Raw genomic sequence first — 22,130 nt, 5'->3', positions numbered from 1 at the left:
TTCATATCCAATGGAGCACTCATATGGATAAGAGAGCAAACATTTGAAGATGTTAATATGAAAAATGAAGAAACATTGAGGAGTTGTTGTGTAGACCTCACCAACCCATATGTAACTTGGCCAGTGGTTTGATGGAAAACTTGTTATAGAAAATAGAGTTCCATTTCCATTGCACGTTTGTCGCATCCTTTTGACATAGGACAAACGTTCAACTGGTTATGCACAAAAATGTAATCACAAGAAAGAAGGTATCAAGAAAAGACTTGCACCTTCATATACATATGGGCTTAGGGTTGCTTTATGATGCCTCGGGGTATGTGCCCACCCCACTATACACTATTTTCATATTGGTGCCCTCTCACCTTACTTTGGCAATATAGAAGGTTAACACCACACGAAAGCGGACCATCTACCAGCCTCCACTTCGACTGTTGCACCAACCCTCTTGGAGATATGCTAATTCATATACATGCTTGAATTAATTTATACACACATTATATATATATATATATATATATATATATATATATATATATATGCCTTATATTTTTAGCTTTTAAAACAAAACCCCATTTTCGTGAGTTCCGACCTGTCTTGTGTATTATTTTTCTTTTAATCTCTTCATGAGGTCCTACCAGCCCCTATTCCGACTGTTGTACCAACCCTCTTGGAGATATGCTAATGCATATGCATGCTTAATTAATTTATACACATATATATATATATATATATATGCCTTATATGTTTAGCTTTTAAAACAAAAACTCATTTTCGTGAGTTCCGACCTGTCTTGTGCATTATTTTTCTTTTCACTTGTTCATGAAGTCCGGCTTGGCAAACAAGAGTAATAGGCTATCAACCACGATCGCTTCACTGATTAGGTCGGCAAGGTCTGCCGGTTGCTTAAGAAAACACGCGACGACATGGCCATGAGCCCATAGCCAACAGAAAATTGATCTTTTTTTTTGGTCTAGTTGAAAAGTCGCTGATGTCAGTTGGAACTATAGTCACAAAGCTTCTTCATATGACCAGATCTTGTCAGCTTGTGGCAAGAAATTGAAGATTTTGAAGTGGTCATTGGTTAACTAACCATATGAACATTATCTGATGAACAGACAGACCAGAATGAGGAATGACTAGCAGTATAGGTATTAAGGATAAGGGGACCAAAAGGGAGGACATAAGATGCATCTGGAACATAAAGACGCATTTTACTCACTCATGAACTTAAAAGGAGGACAGCAACTGAACGCTAGCTAATTTTTTTTAAAAAAAGAGCTGACAATTACTTCATGACCGCCATAAGGACATGGAAACGATGCGAGCCACTTTCATCCTGTTTGTTAATGTTCAAATTCGTTTGCAGAATCGTTTATGTGAGAAAAACCCTGTTGAAGCATTAACTTGCTACCTTGGTTGTCTTCATCAGAAATCATGCGCTTATTTTGGAGTCAAGATGACGGTGCATTTACTTTGTTCATACTTTTCTTCTTTGATGTCAGATAATGGTGAAATGGTGAGGCAAGAATAATCCAAACAGTATTCCAGATAAATGAGAAGGTCAATTGACACGTAACCAAATAAATGAAAACATCCCACTCTTTTGTAAGTAACAAAATCATTAGTCAATCTGTGTCTTTTTCTTTACCTGGACATGAAAGTTAGCCATGATTGTCTGGTTTCTGCAGTCAGCTTCCATGGATGTACGTAGAGGTGTAGGAGGGCGAAAGAATAGTGTGGAAGGGTCGTCAGCATCGAAGGATAAAGGTTTATCTTGAACATTATTAACGATTGCATTGTTCAACTGGGAAACTGAAGGATCTACCTGGGATGCAAGACCTTTAATTAATTCCTGAAGTCTTTGGCACAGCTTCTGAAGTCAACTCATAACCATTTGTTGGCGTAGGGCGGACGACAGACTACTGGCCATCATTGAAACCTCCCATTCTGAGGGCAGTCCTAGATTTTGTAATCATCATCCTGGTCGTGGAAAATTCCAAGGTCCTGGCCATGGGGGAATGCTTCTGTGACACTGGTTGAAAGAACAATGAAATGACCTGCGTTGCACTCGTCTTGACCAGCTTCATAAACTTTTTCAGGGAATACAACACCAAACAGTAGATGGATGACATTTAAGGTCTTCCCATTTTCTTCTTCTGAGGACTACGATATATCTATCTCCATTGGTATGAATTGGTTTCCCTATTGCTTATCCCAAAAATTTCAGGATCCAAAAATGCTGAGTCCAGCTTCTTACCAGCATATGAAATCAAAATGATGATCTTGATCAACACTTAAATTTTCACCATCTTTATTATTGCTAGTGGCACTGCTGCTTCTAGCCATGATCTTTTGTTTAAAATCATCAGATGCATAAATTGGAGAAGACGAAGTACAAAATTCATCACACATGCTTGCTTCCGAAACTCCATTATGAATTTTCTTGATTCCCAATTTCAAGCTTTGCGTTCAGAAGCACCTTTTTGTTTTATTAGTATGTCATTTATGATATTTCAATTCACCATTAGCAGACAAACGAAGAGAACTATCAGGCAGGCGCCACTGCCCAAGACCTCTATTATTTATCTCGTTCTAGAAATGCCAAGAGCCATCTGGCTTCACTTCATTCTCAGTCACATCCTCCCCACAATTTCTCATCATAGTGGCCGTGCCATTCAAATATGGATCAATGATGTCGCCTTTTAAAGAGTGGTTCTTTAGGCATATGGATGTAACCACTTTCTTGAATGTTGAAAAAGACTTGTTTTATCCCTATCTTCGTCAGTAACAAAACCACTCTTATTTCGCCTCAGGGGGGCTGTTAAATCTGAAATGTTCACTTTGCAGTTATATTGTTTTCTTTGTACAGGTAATTGCAGCTGAGATACCTAGCTTAAACAAAAAATTGACTTGAAAATTATACAGAGAGAATAAAGCATTAAAACGAGTGCGTAAGAGAGAAAAAGCGAGACTAGAACATTAACGAATCTTTTTAACATTGCTTTGAGAAACGCACAACCAAGTTGTGATTGTACCCTTTGTGCATCTAACGGTTTCAAGAAGGCCTGCCAATCATGAGCACATATCATTTTTCTCTTGGAATCCTTATTCAGCGGTTATATATATATATATATATATATATATATATGTGTGTGTGTGTGTGTGTGTGTGTGTATGGTAAAATATGAATATAGAGTTTAAAATTTGTATTTGTAGGATGACCTTGTACATAGTTGTTGGCTTGTAATGGAGGGCATAAGTTGGATAACAGAAGATAGGTACCGTTTCATATTAGTGTGTATGTGTGTGTGTGTGTGTGTGTGTGTGTGTGATGTTCTTTGGCAACCCAATGCTGTTTTTGATAAATAAAATAGAAAAGATTTAGTACAACGAATTTATTAACCTCCAGATGTTTATCTATTCATAAAATTTGATATAACTGGATTATCTCTTTTATTTATATTGTTTGGATGTCCTAAGTTCATTTAAATGGTCAGATTCATCAAAGTCTAGGATTGCTAAAACCATTGAATGACACTCTTTCAACACTCTAGACGCAACGCACACACATCTATACACACACAACTCTTCGTTTAAACATACCATGACAGTGCCGTTTAGATCTCTCTTCATTCAATGCACAAAATAACTTTAAATCAGATAACCTAAAAGAAGTTGTCATGGTTATGTCACAACCCAACTCATGCCCAAAGTGTCTGAACTGACTGGGCAGTTCCAACCTAATTAGTGATCACTCAATACCTTAATGAGACCATGGCTTGGCTACGTGGACTAGCAGGTTGCTCCAGTCTTAATCTTGGACCGAGTTACTTATTTAAGCCTCAATGAGTCCGAATTGACATTTTCTTATTATATTTTATAAGTTTACCCTAATCATTTCAAAGTGTGCAAACACTTGAAGAATAACCTACTTTCATCTACTCTTTGATTCATATAATGAGCTCAGCTTGAAACTATATTCAAGCTCATGTTTGAAGTCGTGAGTGGGTAGGTTGATTTTGCTTGAGTTTTATATGAACGAAAGTATATTTGAAAATGAGTTAGAAATAAATTTACTTATCTGTCCCTCCTTCTTGGAACGGAATAAATTTTTCTTATCTGTCTCTCCCTCTTGGAACGGCTTTATTAACACCACTCATGCAAACCATCGACAATAATCCAGACTAAATATTTTGGGCTTCAATAGTACGGCTTTTTGACTTCCGCACTCGTGCAAACCATTGACAACAATGCACGCTAAATGTTTTGGGCTTCATTGGAACTGCTTTATTCCAGACTAAATTTCTGAACAGCTTTATTAGCGCCAAACTCATGCAAACCAATAACAACAATCTAGACAAAATGTTTTGAGCTTCATTGGAACGGCTTTTTTATCACCACTCAAACTCAATCGAATACTGTCTATATGCAACGGCTCCTAATTTGTCTGTACAAATTGCCTTGCATATGTGTGTCGGGAAGATTAAGTACAGAGGTTTGATACCATCTTGTGCGTACCCATCTTACTCTTTAATTCATTGTGCAGCTCACAACCTTACTGCTAGAAAAGTAGAAAGACATCGTACGCACAAAAAGGGAAAGGCATGATAAACACTAATTAAGCCTATTTATTTCCAACTCATTTTTCCAAATTTAGTTTTGTTCATGTGAACTCACGCAAAATCAACCTAAGACTTCAAGATTAAATTCTATATGGACGACCCACTCACAACATCAAACTTCGGCTTGAATCTAGTCCAATTTGAGCTTGCTATGTTAATAAAAAAAAAAAAAAAGAGTGGATGAGATTCGCCCCAACAAGCTATTTTGTGATTAAATGACTCTAAATAGCGGACTACCAAGTAATTTAATGAATTGAGTCTAAGTATGTCTTGTTCAATTTGGTCAGCTCATTTTCCACTCTATAGTACAGGAGAAATTGAACACATTGTTAAAACACAATGCAAAGGTCATTTCGTGCCCTTGAACATATGAAATACGTAAAACAAGCCTAACCTAAAAAAATTCAATGATTTACAGACATCTTAATGTATCAAGCCTAAACAAATAGCAGAATTTCATGGTGGTTCTCAAATGGGGAATTGCTTTTTGGTTACACCAATACTGTATCACCAAAAGGGGAAAAAAAACCCTGAGCAAAATGGCCTTCATACTTCACTCCCAGCTCCCGGTACATGCAAGTTCCAACTAAAACTCTTCCAACTGTCGTCGCCTGAAGAACAAGAGATCCAACCGATGCTTCTTCATAACTGGTGCATTAGCAGATGAACTCTTACGAAAGGCTTCTGAAATGCTCATCTCCAACAACAAGAGTGTCATCCATGGCCATTGGCAATCAGAAAGTCACTTATGCAAAGAAACATTTCCAACATGATTTTCTCCCACCATCAGAGCTTGAAAGTAGTGTCCCATCATGCCGTGTGTGAGCCCTCTCTAAAGTTCTTTGTCACAGAGATAAAGTTGGTGGACATATAAGGCGACAAACAACCACGCACCTGCGTAGTTATGGTCAAAACTTCATAAACAAATACGTACATAACATACAGTTATAGACTATGTAAAGAAGTTAACCAGCATCGACATTGCAACTATGCAACCAAGATGGCATAGTACTTTAATAGTCTTTTAGTGATTCAAGAACCAAACTAAATTGGCACTCTTTTTAACTGGGGGAAGTGAGGTTTATAATTTGTCTCAAAGGAAACAGTGCAATGCTCACATCATACAGCAGTGAAATTATCACATAACGATGCAGCACTTTCCTGTAGGTAAGTATAGAGTTGGGACAGGAACTTGGGTACACTCAGTGTTCACCAAAGAATAGAAACTGAATATCGATATCATAACATTATAGAATCCAAGAAGCAACAAATTTTCATTCTTGATCAGCTTAACCTTTCAGGTGCCATATGCAACTCATGATTTTCAAGTTTCTTACATCCAGCTCTTGTTTTTTGAGGGAATAATTTTGTGAATGTTTTGTGCACATATAGCAATCATGGGAATGTCTCAGATGAGATTTCCATAAGCAGCAATTATTTGCATTCCTTTTTACTGTCTGGAAGCATGATGAAACTTCCAATAGCCATTAACCCATCTACTGAAAATCAGAAAAGATAAACAGTTCGCCAAAAATTCCCTGAACTATCTGTATGCTTAACGTTTCAGTTGCTACACAGGACAATTAATGTGCACTAGCACTAGTAACCTGGCCAGCTGTAGGAGATTGAAACTTGGATATGTTCACATAGATTAATGATTTAATGTTGAATAAGTACTAAACAAACCTTAGCAATATGATATTTAGGGCCATTCTTTCTCTCATAACGCAATAACCAAAGGCATGCTGTAAGATATACCCGAAAAATTTTGACACTTTTGCTGGCAGGCACTTTTGTTGCGTCTTCCGATGGAAGATCTACTTATGAAGCTCTTTGATGGATACCCACTCTTCTGGGCCTACTCTTATCATTCTACGCCTTTGTGGAAGACTTAGGAAGTTATCATGTTTTTAACATAATTTAAGTTACGGAAGTCTCTTTCAGTCTCTTTTATCACTCAGGAGTGTTTCTGTTATTTTCAACATTGATTGAACTCTTTTATGTAATTTCTTATTGCCGTGCACCTTGACTCCATTAAGTCGAGTGAGTGGTAGGGTTAATGAAGAATTATGTTCTCTCTCTCCAAACTTCTGGCCTTGACATGGTATCAGAGTGTTCATGAATCTGGGAACGCTTTCTGCCGGCTAGGGTTTGGAATTCCTCCTATTCTTCTTCTTCCTCCTCTTCTTACTCCTTCTCCGTCTCCTTTCTCTCGTTGTCTCTTCCTGTTGATCTTCTAAGCTTGAAAGGTGTCAGTAGCTGTTCAGAGATCTAATCATGCTGAAAATACAATAGCTAATATGGTTGTTGTCTAAGTCACATGGGTACGGGTACGGTTTGGGTACGGGTACAACTTTAAAAAATGTGGGTATGGGGGTACGGCAAGAGATATGTATGTATGTAAGCAAAATAACACAAAAAAAATCAAAATGAAAGCAACATTTTAGTAAACAAGTGATATAAATAAAAAAATTAGTATGTTAATGAACAATAACTCTAAGAATAGAATGAAAAGTAAGGTGGAAAAGATTCAATCAAAGTAAAATTGAGCCGTTTGAGTCTAAAGGTACCTGAGTGTGTCCAAGTACCCATTTTAGGTACGGGTACGACGACACGGGTACATGGACCTTACTGAAGTACCCATGTGACTTACGTTGTCGTTCGTGAGCATAATTCTTTGTAGAAGACTCCAATGAAGATGCAGCTTGGTGGAGATCTGATGTCATCTGCGAAGATCTATTGTGTGTGACAGTGTGAGTGGCTGCACGTGCTGCAGTCTGGGTCTGTGTTAAGCCAGTTGCTAGACATCCAGCATGATGGCCATGGTGTATGATGTCCTTGGTCTTTTCTCTCAGCCTAGTTAACAAAGAGGTATTCGTATCAGCCTACTTTGTATGATTGTTGATGCTAGTTAATGAAGTGGTGTGGCTGGACTGCTACAATTGATCGACATGCTGACTTTGCTTGATCTTGATTGCTGTTAGTTCCACCTCCCATTGATGTGCTGCTCACCTATCTTTCTATTGGCTGTGGGTGTAACTTTCTCATGTGGTGTGGTCTTGAAGATAGAATTTTGTGATCGATTTTATTGCTTTCTGTCTCTGCTGATTGGGGAGTTCATTCTAAATCATGGCCTGCGCCTGTTCCTTTCCCTGTTTGAGCTACTGGTAATATTTCTTGTTGGGCAAAGCTTCTTTATTGTGTATAGGATCCATGGCAGGAAACAAGCATCCATGTGAGATAGGTAAGTCTGACCCTGTGGCAAACTACAAAGCCTTTGCTAATCCTTTTTGATATGGATTGACTGTTAAACTAGACGGCACAAATTATGAGATACAGTCATGCACGTTTATTCAGTTGTTGAACATCAGAAAGACCAGAGTGTAACGATGACTACTGGTGCTGAGACTCAGGAGACGAGACTACTGGTGCTGATACCAACTGTTACAGGAACGAATTTTTCTTTCGTTCTTCACCTGCATGGCGTAAGTCTACACGCTAGACTTACCATCGTTTATTCAGTTGTTGAACATCAGAAAGACCAGAGTGTAACGATGACTACTGGTGCTGAGACTCAGGAGACGAGACTACTGGTGCTGATACCAACTGTTACAGGAACGAATTTTTCTTTCGTTCTTCACCTGCATGGCGTAAGTCTACACGCTAGACTTACCATCCAAACCACCACCTGTACGAAAACTCAAGGAACAAGGGACAACCAGCCTTTGCCTCAACTCGAAGACTTTTCTCGTCAAGCAAAACTTAAAAGACTCAAAGCAATACATGCGATCCCTCAATACATTGCTTGGCTTAGTTTAAGTACTCGCCCAGAGCAATTACATAGTTCAAATTCAAAAACCAAGGCGACAAAACTATCCCACCGAGTTTCAAATGTGGCTGCGGGCTCCGACCGCCCGTATGTGGGAGCTTTTGCGAGAAATATACACACAAGAATATGAGTAGAATTTTACAGGTAGAGCATGGCCTCCAATAGGGAGAGCATGACCTTGCTAAGTATTTCTCTTCAGTTAAGTCTGCCTCTGAAAAGTTGAAGGGAGTCTGTCCTCCATGCAAGGATGGTTATACAACTCATTTCGAGCAAACTATGGTAGCCAGATTCTTATCTGGGTTGTCTGCTGATTATGTAGCCACCAAGGTACAGATACTTGCAGGAGCTAAGATTCCTAACCTTGCAAAAGCCTACAACACGTTCAGTTGTCTTGCAGTTACCCTTACTCAGACCTCTAGTGGTATCCCTACTTCAGCATTAGTAGTTGTTGGGGGGCGTAGCCATGGCTCTTTCATTCCTTCGCGTGGTAGAGGTGGTGGCAAAGAAACTGGAGGTCGCGTGAAACTCCAGTGTACATTCTGTGACATTTGGAGGATAGACGTTGAAATAAGCATGGCTGTTCTCCCTCTTGGTTTGTTCCACCTTCTAGCAGACCAATCACTCAGACTGCACTAGTCGGTCAAAGTTTAGGTATAATTTAGTCATTGTTGATCATCATTCTAAAGTGTCTTTGGTGTTCTTGATAAAAGAAAAGTCAGAAATCTGTATTCTCAAAACATTTATTCTTGAAATAAAAACGCAGTTTCCTTTTTTAGCCAAGTATGCTCGCACTGACAATGCTCTTGAATTTAATATGTTTCATTCACGCAATTTTACAGAGCTCATAAAATTTTCCCCCAGTTCACCTGCACCATACCTTCCAACAAAATAAAGTAGCTAAAAGAAAACACAGACACCTTCTTTGAACTCTTATGCTTCAAAATCATGTTCCATCGTATTTTTCGAGGGAAATGCAATGCTTACTACATGATAATCTTATAAGTCGCATGCCCTCATCGTCCATTTATGATCAAACACCTATCCAATTGCTCTACCCAGAGTGTCCATTGTTTCACATGGCTCTTAAAACTTTTAGATGTCTTTGTTTTGTACATATATTGGAACCAAACAAACACAAACTTGCTGCTCAAACTGTTAAATGTGTGTTTATAGGCTACCCATGAATCATCATTAGGCTCTTCTAAACCCCACATGGAGGCAACCTATACAAAATGAGATAGATGTCTTGATCTCCCGTGGCACCTGGGACCTAGTTGACCCCCCTACCCCCATTTTTCTCTGAGTGATGTTGTTGGTTCCAAATAGGTGTTCACAATCAAGTACCATTCAAAGGCTCGGTAGAGAGGTAATAAAGATCGTCTTGTGGCCAAATGATGCACCCAAACCTATGGTGTCGATTTCTTTGAAACCTTCTCTCTTGTTGCCAGATTGGCTACAATTCGTTTTATGATTTCTTTGGCAGTTCACTATGGCTGGAGTTCTTCCCCACTTGATGTGGAAAATGCATTGTTATATGGTGATCTTTCTAAGCAGTTTATATGCAACAACCTCTTAGGTTCGAGAGACAGGGAGAGTATGGGAAGGTATGTCACCTTAAGAATGCTATATATGGCTTCAAGCAGAGTCCACGGACTTGGTTCCATAAAGTATTTGAGGTTGGGTCGAAGTTTGATTTTCAGCAATCTCCATCAGATCACTCGTTATTCATAAAGAGAAATTCCAATGGAATTGTTGCAATGGTGGTTTGTGTAAGATTTTGATATCTAATGCCAAACCACCGGATGAAGTTAGATGCAAGAGGAGAAGAAGAGGAATGGGTTGTACGTACAAGAGAGAGAGAGAGAGAAGAAAGAGAGCAGCAACCCTAACGTTTGCCTCTTGATATCATTATATACTGATTTGGTATACAATAAAATACACAAAACAATGTTAAAAAATACAAGTATGCCACCGCCCATTATGATTGGGCGTGTGGAGAAGATGGGTCCGGTCTGGTTGACCCGATCCAAATCATACAATCTTTAACAGCACCCCTCAAGTTGTGCATGAGGTTTGATCATGCACAACTTGTTCTTCAATTCCTAGAAATGATGTCCTGTGAGCCCTTTAGTAAAAAGGTCAGCTACTTGTTGAGACGTGTCTATATAAATGGGAGCAATTTCGTCTTCTTCAACCTTTTGACGAATGAAATGTTGATCGATCTCTATATGTTTAGTCTGATTATGTAGAACAGGATTGAAAGCAATCTTGATAGCACTTTTATTGCACAATATAGAGATGACTGAGCAATGGGAAGGGAGAGTTCCCCAGGCAGATGACGTAACCATGAAGCTTCAGTTGTGCCTGCAGCCATTGCCCTGTATTCTGCCTCAGTGCTAGATCTGGCAACTGCACGTTGTTTCTTGGTACTCCAACAAATAAGATTGGAATCAAGAAATAGACAATAACCGGAAACTGATCGTCTATTGTCTGGATCACCTGCCCAATCTGCATCAGTATAGGTGGAAATGTTGTGTCCATGTAAAACAGATGATTGTCTTGTGTAGACAAATTCATCCCCAAGAGTGGCCTTAAGGTAACACAAAATGCATTTGGTAGCATCCATATGCCCTTCTGTGGGTGCATGCATAAATTGAGATACTTGATTCATTGCATATACTATGTCTGGGCATGTAAAAGTGAGATATTGCAACATGCCAACTATACTCCGATAGAAACTAGGATTTGGGTATGCATCACTCCCATCAGAGGCATTCAATTTGGTGTTGAGAACACTAGATGTATTTATGGACTTGCAATTTGTCATACATGCTCTGTCCAAAATATCAAGAGTATATTTATGTTGCGTAAGAGTTAATGTGTCGCCGTTTCTATCAAGCTCTACACCTAAGAAATACCGTAATTCGCCAAGGTCTTTCATCTTGAATTCTTGTTTCAATACCTCCTTTACATGGGATATATGAGACGAAGAATTTCCAATAACTATGTCATCCACATATATGAGCAGCCAAGTGGTAACTTCACCTGAATGATATATGAATAAGGAGTGATCAAGTGAACTTCTGCGAAAACCAGCCTGCTGTATATGAAGGGAAAATCTATCGAACCATGAACGAGATGCTTGTTTTAGCCCATACAACGATTTTTGTAACTTGCACACCCATTTGGCGGGATCATTCGTAGCATAACCTGGGGGTTGTTCCATGTATACCTCTTCTTTAAGAAAGCCATGGAGAAAAGCATTTTTAACATCCAACTAATACAAAGTTCATCCATATGAGACTGCAAGAGATATGATAACCCGGATTGTTCCCATCTTGATGACTGGACTGAAAGTCTCATCATAATCTTTCCCGTACTGCTGAGTGAAACCTCTAGCCACAAGTCTAGCCTTATAATCAATGTTTCCATCGGGTTTATACTTGAGTTTGTAAACTCATTTTGAACCCACTACGTTCTTACCATCCGGACGAGGAACAATCTCTCAAGTTTGACATTCACTTAAGGCAGGCATTTCTTCATTCATGGCTTCGACCCAATATTTGCTTTTGCACGCCTGCTCATAGCATTTTGGCTCCACCTTTTTGCTCAATTCTATCATGAAAAGCTGAACATTCAAAAAAAAATTATCATAACTTACCCATCTATCAATGGTGCACCACGTTCCGATCTACGTGGACAAGTAGTGGCAGTTTCTGGAGCAGTTGTTGGAACTAATCGTTGAGTATACACCACTCCTGACAAACGATTAGGTGAAGTCATGCTGTTGGACTGAGTAGATGAAGATGTGTCTTCCATCTGAGTGGCTGCGGCTGTCTCAAACTCATCAATAATCCTCTCACCTTGTGTGTGTTAGCTCCTTGCCCTAATATTCCAGCATTCAGCCATATATCATATTCATCATTTCTTACACTAGATGTTGCATGTGTCTCCTTCAAATCCTTCAACCTGAACTCATCAAAAACAACATGTCGTGAAATATGCACATGTCCAGTCTTTGGATTGTAGCATTGATAGCCTTTTATAATTTTTTGCATAACCCACAAATCTACAAATGACAGCTTGGTCTTGGAATTTATTTCTCAGAGAAACATCAACGTGAACATAACAAATGCATCCAAAAATACATAGTTCATCATAATTTGGTTGTTCTTGATGTAAAACAAAGAAAGGAGATTTTCCTTCAAGTAGAGATAATGGTAGTCGATTAATGACATGAACAGCAATATGAAAAGCTTCAGTCCATAAATTCATGGGCACATTTGTATTATGCATCATACTTAGTGCACTTTCAACTATATGTCTATGCTTTCTATCAACAATGCCATTCTGTTGTGGTGTGTGTGGACAGTGATCCCATGATTTAGTAAATACTCAGTGAATTCATTTGAAGTGAATTCACCACCACCATCACATTAGAAATGCACGATATTACTGGAGTATTTGTTTTGGACCAAGGCATGGAATTAGGTGAACAAGCGGAAAACCTCTGATTTATTTTTCATGAAGTGAATCCAAGTGTAACGAGAATAAGGGTCAATAAAAACAACATAATATCTACTCCTAGAAGAAGAAGAAATAGGAGCAGGCCCCCAAACATCAGAATATATGGTATCAAATAACTTCGAAGCTCCCTTATTTATTGACCGAAAAGGAAAAGCATGGCTTTTACAAATATGACAACTTGAACACATGCTAGACTCATTTACTGGACTTAGACTGGACTTTTGTAATAACCAATCTGCAACAAGACTTTGAATGAAAGACCGACTACAACGGGCTAGACAACCATGCCAAATGGATGACTTATCATACTCTGTTATATTGACTTCACTATGACTGGGAAAGGATAAATCTGAAACACAAGACTTGGACACCTTTGGAGCTTCTTCAATGACGTACATACCATTGTCCATCCTCATTTTGCCTGAGATTGACTTTAGACAGAGTTGTCATTAAAATTTGTTGCACATCAGGAGAAATGTTCGACATTGCAAACGTGTTCGATGCAGTCAACCCTACTGCCTTATTGTCATGCCTGACCTGTTTTCCCTTGTTTTGAGGATTATGCCAACATTCTGACTTCACATGTCCTTTCTTATTGCAATAGAAACAAGTAGGTATTATTCGTGGTACATTTGTCTATGCATTTGTGTTAGGTGTAGGAAGAATACCTTCCCCCATCCTTGCCTGCGAGTTCCAAACTCTTGGACGACTACCATGCAAAGCATGGGCTCTAGTGACCAATACATTGTGACTGCCAGAATGCACTAATTCTTGTCGCTGTACACGACTCGCTTCTTGTTGAATCAGTTTTGCTTTCAGATCTTCAAAAGAGGGAAGAACAGACAATACTTCTAAAGCAGTGCAGAAAACATCAAATTCAAACCCCAATCCACTCAAAGCATGTTGTACCTTGTCTTGTCGCTAACTGGGTGCCCTATGATTGCAAGCTGATCGCTGACATTTTTTATTTCATGTATGTACTCCAAGACTAAACGTGTTCCACGCTTGATATCCTGAAATTGCCTCTTGAGTTGTAAAAATCTAGCTTCTGATACTTGAGAATATGTGGTAGCGAGAACATTCCACAATTCAAGTGCTGAAAGATCATCATCAATGCCCGCCAGAACTTCATCTGATAGTGTAGAGGTGATATAGGCAACAAGAGATTGATCATGTGCCATCCATGTCTCATATTCAGGATCGACTTCTGCAACGGTTTCTTGAACTTGCCCTGCAACGGGTTTGCCATTGAGATGTCAATAGAGACTATGACTCTTGATGAACGGGACTATTTGACGTTTCCATGTCAAGTAGTTGGTATGGTTTAGCTTTTGTGAGATGAGTTGAGAGAGGAAATTGAACGACAAGATGTTGGAATTCCAATTGTGATCCATACTTGCAGCAATCAAGAAGTTGGAAATTAGGGCAGGAAGTTGGAGATTAAGGCCCATGGGCCACGACAGAGATTAGGGCAGAAATTTGGGAATTAGGGCAGAAAGTTGGGGACGAAATTTGGGGATTAGGGCACACGGCAGAGATTAGGGCAGATGCCAGGGATTAGGGTAGAAATTTGGGATTAAGGCAGACGGCAAAAATTAGGGTTAGGGCAGATATTTGGGGATTAAGGCAGAAAACAAAAGATTAGGGTAGAAATTATAGATTCTTACCGAACGTTGTCAATGGCAAAACTTGGCTCTGATATCATGTAAGATTTTAATATCTAATGTCAAACCATCGGATGAAGTTAGATGCAAGAGGAGAAGAAGAGGAATGGGTTGTACGTACAAGAGAGAGAGAGAGAAGAAAGAGAGCAACAACCCTAACATCTGCCTCTTGATATCATTATACACTGATTTGGTATACAATAAAATACACAAAACAATGTTAAAAAATACAGGTATGCCACCGCCCATTATGATTGGGTGTGTGGAGAAGATGGGTCGGGTCTGGTTGACCCGATCCAAATCATACAATCTTTAACGGTTTGTGTAGATGATATCATTCTGACAAATGACAATGACCAAGAGATCTCAAACACCAAGATGTACGTAGCACTTTGTGACCATGGACCTTGGACCCCTTAGATATTGTTTGGGAATAGAGGTTGCTCGAAATAAAGGAGTGGCTCTATTGCAGAGGAAGTATGTCCTTGAGCTATTAAAGGACACGGGTATGCTGTCAGCTAAGCCTGATACTATCCCGATGAATCCCAAACTACATCTTGATGATGAGCAATCAGAGTTTGTAGACAGTAGATCATATAGGTCTCTCATTAAAAAGCTTCTTTATGTGACTGTTACTAGACCAAATATCTACCTTGCTATTGGAAAATTGAGTCAGTATATAGACAAATCTAGGAAAATACACTAGGATGCAGCTTTGATGGTTCTTAAACATCTTAAACACTCTCATGGCAGAGGACTAGCTGCAGTAGCTAGATCAAGTGTTGAATCAGAAAATAGAGCTATGACTCAAACTGCACTGAGATGACCTGTATTAAATCCATGATCACTAGCTTGGGGCCCAAGCTAGTGATCATGGATCTAGCTTGGGGCCCAAGCTAGTGATCATGGATTTAATACAGGTCATTCCAGTGCAGTTTGAGTCATAGCTCTATATTGAATTGTCACAAAAAACGCCGTTTTTTTAAAAAAAACGCGTATTATACGTCAAAAGCACTTCTGCTGAATAAAACGGGAATAAGATGCGTTTTTTTCAAAAAAACGGCAAAAAATAAAAAACGCCGTATAAAATGTGTATTATACGCGTTTTATACACATTTTCATGATTTTTTTTAAGGTGTAGTTTTAAAAAATGGCACAGCGTGTAATATCAACAAGAAAGTTGACTTATTTTAAACATGATCGCTCCTTTTAATGGCAAAAATGTATTTTCAGATAGGAAAAGAGGGCTTAGGTTAAAACTTAAAACATAAAAATCGATCGTCTCCTTCCACTCTCCTTCTTGTTCTCATTCGACTGAAGAGCTCGTTGCAGCGGGCAGCTGGATTTTTCCAGCGGTGAACATTAATCAGCCATTCGACAAAGACGCGTAGAACATAGACTACGTTTTGCGTTTTGCGTTCCAACGGTGAGCATTAATCAGTTTTCCTCTCCAGTAAGCATGCTGTTTTGCGTTTTCCCTTCTTGTTCTTTCGCCTTTCAGTACTTTAATTGAAACCAAACGTGTTTGTCCTCTTCATGGTTCCATGAACTGGGCTTGTTTTATTTGTTTGGCATTAGACCATGGTGGCTATGCCTCTGCTTGTGTGTGGAAAGAGGAAGGAACACGTCTGGAAGCCATGTGATACTTGTTCAATTTCATGAACTACATACGTTCGAAGTCTTCTGATCTTCAACATCGGCCTACCCATCATGGGTCATAAAAAATTCAGCAGCTCTAAAGTGCTTGCTCATTATTATTCAAGCATACAATCAAAAGTTTAGCATAAGTTTTAGTTTTCATTATCTAATTTTAATTTGTTGCTTATTTAGTTATTTTTTTATTTCTCGTTTATTTTATTTTTATATAATTATCAGGATTACTTATTTATTTTTTAAAAATTTACCGTCTTTTTCCCATTTTATTCCCGAGATACACAATTTTGTCGTATTATACCCGTCTTTTCCCTCGCCGTATAATACCCGTATACGTTTTTTGTGACAATAGCCTTGGGGATCTCTGTTTCTCTTCCCATGAAGATGAACTGTGATGATAAAGCAGCCATACATATTACCAACAATCTAGTTTTTCATGAGAGGACCAATCATAGAAGTAGATTGTCATTACAATATAAACATGTTCAGGAGAGAATTATCTTTACAGATCATGTGTCTTCTGAAGAATAAGAGGCGGATGTCTTTACAAAAACCACTTCCTATTATTGAGTTTACACGGTGTTGTAGCAAGTTGAGCATGGTTGAAATATATGCTCCAGCTTGAGGGAGAGCGTTGAATACTTAGGAAGTTTTGATGTTTTCAGCAAGTAAACTTGAGTCATGGGAGTCTCTTTAGTATCTTTTATCATTTAAGAGTGTTTATGTTATTTTCAACATTTGATGAACTCTTTATGTAGTTTCTTATTGTCACCCACCTTGGCTCTATCAAGTCCAGTGTTAGGGTTAATGAAGCATTATGTTCTCTCTCTCCAAACTTCTGGTCGTGACAACTATTGAAATTTCAAAAGCACACCCTACTGTAGAATTAGTTCAATGATTAAGCAAGATGTGACAGGTGATGATGATCGAACATTTATGAGATCATTTAGCATGTCAGCCTATAAAAATGCACTACACATTCTTGTTTGCTCATCCACTCAAAATTCAAAAGATAGGTCAATGAATTATCCAACTGAAAAATAGCACCTGCAAGTGCTAAAAAATGTTAGTGCATGCAGTTTCCTATCAAAGCAAAGGGTAGAAGATAAATTCTTAAGCGAACAACACAAAAAAAACAAGGACTGGATGTACAAATACAATAAGGTTTACAAATAACATGGTACTGTGGTTGGGAACAAAAAAAAACCTGCAAGAGATTCGTGGGAATTTCAACATGACCTTGTAAAAACAAATCCACTTTCAGCAAAAGACTCGCTGGAACAGGTGTAAGTACATAATATACACCCTTTTCAGTGTCTATTCCTCTGACAATGCCTGGTAAGAAGACAAGAAAAGGAAGTCACAAGATCCAATCAATATGAAAGAAATACCAATTATCCCTTTAAATAAGGGACAACTGAGGGATTGCTTGATGAACAGCCCACATTCAACTGCCAAGCATATTATAGATTAAATTCTAGCAGCAGATATACATGGAAGACAACCTAATACTAAAAACTGGTACAACAGACTCAGCAGATGAAATTTCATGAGGTTGTTACTCAGGGCAGTGGTGTGTCTATGCATCACAACATACAAAAAACATCAGATGCCAATAGAGAAAGGGCAAACTATCGGGCTGCTGAAATATCAGATTTAGTTATTGAAGCTTAGTGGTGGAAGGCAGAAATATCAACAAGCTTCTGCTTTGCTCTCCCTCCCTGTTTACATGGTCCCATTTTGGGCCTTTTTCAAGGCCCACTACAATCCAGATCTTGGACAAACAATTTTGTTGGACCCAACATACATATTTCAACTTTGGAAGTTTTAGAACGACAAAGACAAAACCTATGTCACATAGATATGGGTACGGGTGCCGGTACAGGTACGGACTATTTTCAAAAAACTTTGGTGCGGAAGTACGGCCGTATATATATATATATAAACAACAAGAAATACTTAGAAAATATATATCAAAATAAAAGTATATATCAACATAAATAAATAAACAATATAGAAAATATATATCAATGGATCTTGCAGCAATGTGTTTAAGAAACCTATGTAAAACTTTAAACATACAATCGAGCAGCCCCCTAGACAGTCAAATATGAACATCAGTTGAATTTCAACATCCAAAACACGGCTCAATATTGTGGAACTAGAATCTAAGTGCTAAATGCTGAACTGGAATGGCACGGTTATAAAAAATGCAGGATTTACGCACCAACTACAGAAAATATTGGAACAACTCAGCATTGTGGAACAGAGTTGCATATAAATGTAAAAGAGAAAGGGGGTGCCCCTCCTACGTGAACCCCTGCCAACAGCATAATTAGAAGCATCCGTGTGGACTTCAAATGGTTTTGAATGGTCGGGCAACTTCAGTACTGGCTCCTGCATCATGGCCTTCTTCAACTGATCGAAAGTATCTTTAGCTGGCCCCGCCCATGCCCATGTCCTACCCTCCTTCAGCAAATCCGTGAGGGGTGCAACAATCAGAGAATCCCCTCCATGGACTGCCAATAATGGTTCGCCAACCGAAGGAATGACCGCAAATCTTGAACTTTGGTTGGTGGGTTTCACTTCTAGATGGCTTTTACCTTCTCTGTATCCATCCGCAACTGACCATGGCCAAGAAAGCTTATTTTTCCTTGGCCGAAGAGGCACTTTTCCCTCTTCACATAGAGATCATTTTCCTTAAACACTCGGAACACCGTCCGCAGATGTTGCACATGAACTCCCAAGTTGTTGCTGAATACCACAATGTCGTCAAGATAAATTACCACGAACTTGTCTAGGTACAAGTAGAAAATCTTGTTCATCAACGTTGAGAAGGTGGTAGGGGCAATCGTCAACCCGAATGGCATTACTAAAAACTCATAGGCTCTACAGCGGGTGACAGGTGGTTTTGGGTTCATCCCCTTCTACAATCTGGACTTGCCAATAACCTGATCGAAGATCCAACTTCGAGAATGCTCAAGCTCCACCCAACTGATCAAAGAGATTCACTATCAATGGCAAAGGATATTTGTTCTTCATGGTCACTTTGTTTAGTGCTCGATAATCCACACAAAGTCTGTTGGAACTGTCATGCTTCAATTGGAACAACACAGGAGCCCCATAAGGAGCCTTGGAAGGGCCTGATGATCCCTCCCACTAGCATTTCATCTAGCTGACGTCGAAGTTCCCTTGTAGGACCCATCTGATAAGGCACCATGGAAAGTGGCTTTGTGCCTAGGACCAAGTTCATAGTGTGGTCACTTCACGTTGAGGTGGTAGTCGTCTAGAGAGTTCCGCATGCATCATCTCTACGAATTCTTCAAAGACAAGTGCAAGCGCCTCTGGCACCAAACCAAGGGAATCTTCAGACACTTTCCTAATTGCCACCAAGTACGTTTCATCTACATGCTTCAAATCCTTCTTCAGTTAGATAGCGAACAACATCACAGGTTTTTCCTTATCCTTCCTTGCTGCTATTGTTGGAACCATACAGGTTAACCTCCCGAAAGTAGATGGATTCAGCTCTATCTTTGTAATTGTGGATCGATTTTCGTGTGCTACTCTCATCCCAACCTCAAAAGACTGTCCTACAGAAAAGATGAAAGAATTGTTCGTAAAGAACATAGTGAAGTATTGGGGTGTGCCAAAAAGCATTGTAAGCAACCGCGATGCCCGGTTCAAAGGCAAGTTCTGGCATGAAGTGTTTTGATTGTTGGGTTCAGACTTGTTCTTTTCAACAAGCTTTCATCCACAAACAGACAGCTAGACCGAGCGCATCAACACATTGTTTTAGAAATACTTAAAGCACTTTGTGAGCGCAAGTCAGAAAAATTGGGTGAAATTATTGGATGTAACCCAATTCTACTACAACTCGCAAAAAAGCGAGCCTTCGGGGCATGGTCATTCGAGATAGCCACTGAATAGCAACCGTTGATGCCACACACTCTTGCTACCCAAGAGAAGGGAATGCCAACCTTAGTTTACCAGTTTGTCAAAAACTGGCAAGAGCAGACGGAGTTAACTAAACTACTAAAGCATTCTTGCACAAAGCTGCCAAAAAGATAAAGAAGTGGGCCAACAAGAAGTGACGACTTGTGGAGTTCAGAATCGAAGACCAGGTCTTCATGAAATTGTACCTAAACTGTACAAGAATTTTTCATGGGCGAAACCGTGCCTTGATACGAAAGTATGAAGAACCCTTCACTGTAGTCAAGATGATCGTGAAGCTAATGTATAAGCTAAATCTGCCACCAGACTTCAATGTACATTTGGTGTTTCATATATGCAACCTGAAACTTTCCATGCCGATGGTGAAGACTCGGAGAGAAGCACAACGCAGTGAGAGTCAATCTTGCAGAGAGCACCATCAACCAAAGTGAGCGATGGTTTGACAAATTGAGAAAATTTTTAGGCACAAAATCAACTATCTTGGTGAGTCGAAAAAGTACTTGATGAAGTGGGCAGGCAAGGAGCAGCCAACGTAGGAGTACGCCTTCCAGATGAAGCAGCGACACCCGGAGGAAGTTAGCGCCTAGGACGGCACATGATTTGAAGGGGGGAGCCTGTTCCTCTGTGTAAGAATCTGTTTTGCTTCCTTTCCTTTTTGCTTATAATATCTTTGGTATATGTTTTTATTTACTTATAATGGAATACCCTCCCACCGGTCTCAGTGCATGTTGAGGATTCTATGTTTTTGGTGGTATCCTTGTAAGCAGCCTCGGTCATCTTATATGAGTAAAGTGGAGCTTTCTTCCACATCTCTTTACTTACATTGCTCTAATGACATGCGATTTATGCCCATTGCAAGAAAATCCCTCCATTTCCTTGCGATCGTTAATTTCTGCATGCACTCGTCGTTTTCAAGTTATCTGCACACTCTTTTGCCCCTTTAAGCTTACGGCGGACAGGTGACCGCTGGGCCGGCACGGGCCAAAGAAAGTGAGCCTGTGACAACTGGTATCAGAGTCAAGTTAATCATCTGGCACAATGGGGCGTGGGGAGCTAAGTCAGTGTCGAGCTAACCGACAGTTGGTTGCTATCTGCGACAGCATGGCTGGAGACCAAGCAAGTTCTCTAGCGGAGGGAGTACAAACTCATCAGCAAAAGAAGCACACAACGAGTGGGACTAACGGAGGAATGGAAGCTCAGCTTGTTGCGATCGAGATGACCATTGCCTCTTTGAGTCATTCGATGACTAAAGCTGCTCGGACCTTCGAAACTACAATGGGACTAACCAGAATTTGGTGGCTATCCTTCCCATCAAAAAGGCTACAAGTGTTTTGATCACTTAACTCATAAGGAATTTATCAATGCGGATATTTTTGAGTCTCAACCTTACTGCATCTCCACTTGTCCTCCTAAAAAGGTGTCACCCTCTTGTCCTCCTCCTATTCCTCCCTTCCATTGGAGTTGGTTCCTTCTCACTTTGAGTTTGTTTCTCCTTCCAATAGTTGCTTTAAGGATCCTCCACAGATTTATATCCGTCAACATAAGGCTCCCACTACCACTCCACCAATGTCTCCTCATGAGGTAAGCTCTCATCAAAACATGGATTATGGCACTCATGGCTCTAACGGGGCTGATGACCTTCTCATAGCTCTTCCCAAAGGAACACAGCAGTGTACATTGCATCCTATCTCACATGTGTGTATTGACCATCTAAGTACTAGCCTCAATCAATTCATTGATGCTATGGTTGTTCCTTGTATTCCTCCAAGTTATCAACAGGATATTATGGACCCAAAGTGGAAATAAGCGATTCAAGAAGAGATGGATGCACTGATGTCCAGAGCCACAAGGGAGTTGATGCATCTACCACCTAATTGTGATGTT

At 39.6% G+C, this 22,130-nt stretch overlaps 1 protein-coding gene across 5 annotated transcripts in view; it reads right to left on the bottom strand.

The window, feature by feature from the left end:
- Positions 1-4,853: 4,853 nt before the first annotated feature.
- The window catches only part of LOC116263746 (polynucleotide 5'-hydroxyl-kinase NOL9), a 32,239-nt gene continuing 14,962 nt past the window's right edge, over positions 4,854-22,130 (bottom strand). For 4 of the 5 annotated variants that reach the window (XM_031643512.2, XM_031643513.2, XM_031643514.2 and 1 more), the window contains exons 8-9: positions 17,503-17,630; positions 4,854-5,516 (exon numbers count right to left, since the gene is read on the bottom strand). In XM_031643512.2, coding sequence (XP_031499372.1) covers positions 5,433-5,516; positions 17,503-17,630 — 212 coding nt within the window. In that variant the 3' untranslated portion in view covers positions 4,854-5,432. The remainder of the gene's footprint in view (positions 5,517-17,502; positions 17,631-22,130) is intronic. The other variant, XM_031643517.2, reaches the window with a different exon arrangement.

Source organism: Nymphaea colorata, chromosome 11, assembly GCF_008831285.2.
Source record: "Nymphaea colorata isolate Beijing-Zhang1983 chromosome 11, ASM883128v2, whole genome shotgun sequence".
Classification (NCBI taxonomy): Eukaryota; Viridiplantae; Streptophyta; class Magnoliopsida; order Nymphaeales; family Nymphaeaceae; genus Nymphaea; species Nymphaea colorata.
Note: the sequence above shows the minus strand (reverse complement) of the source record. Positions and strands in the feature narration are given on the sequence as shown.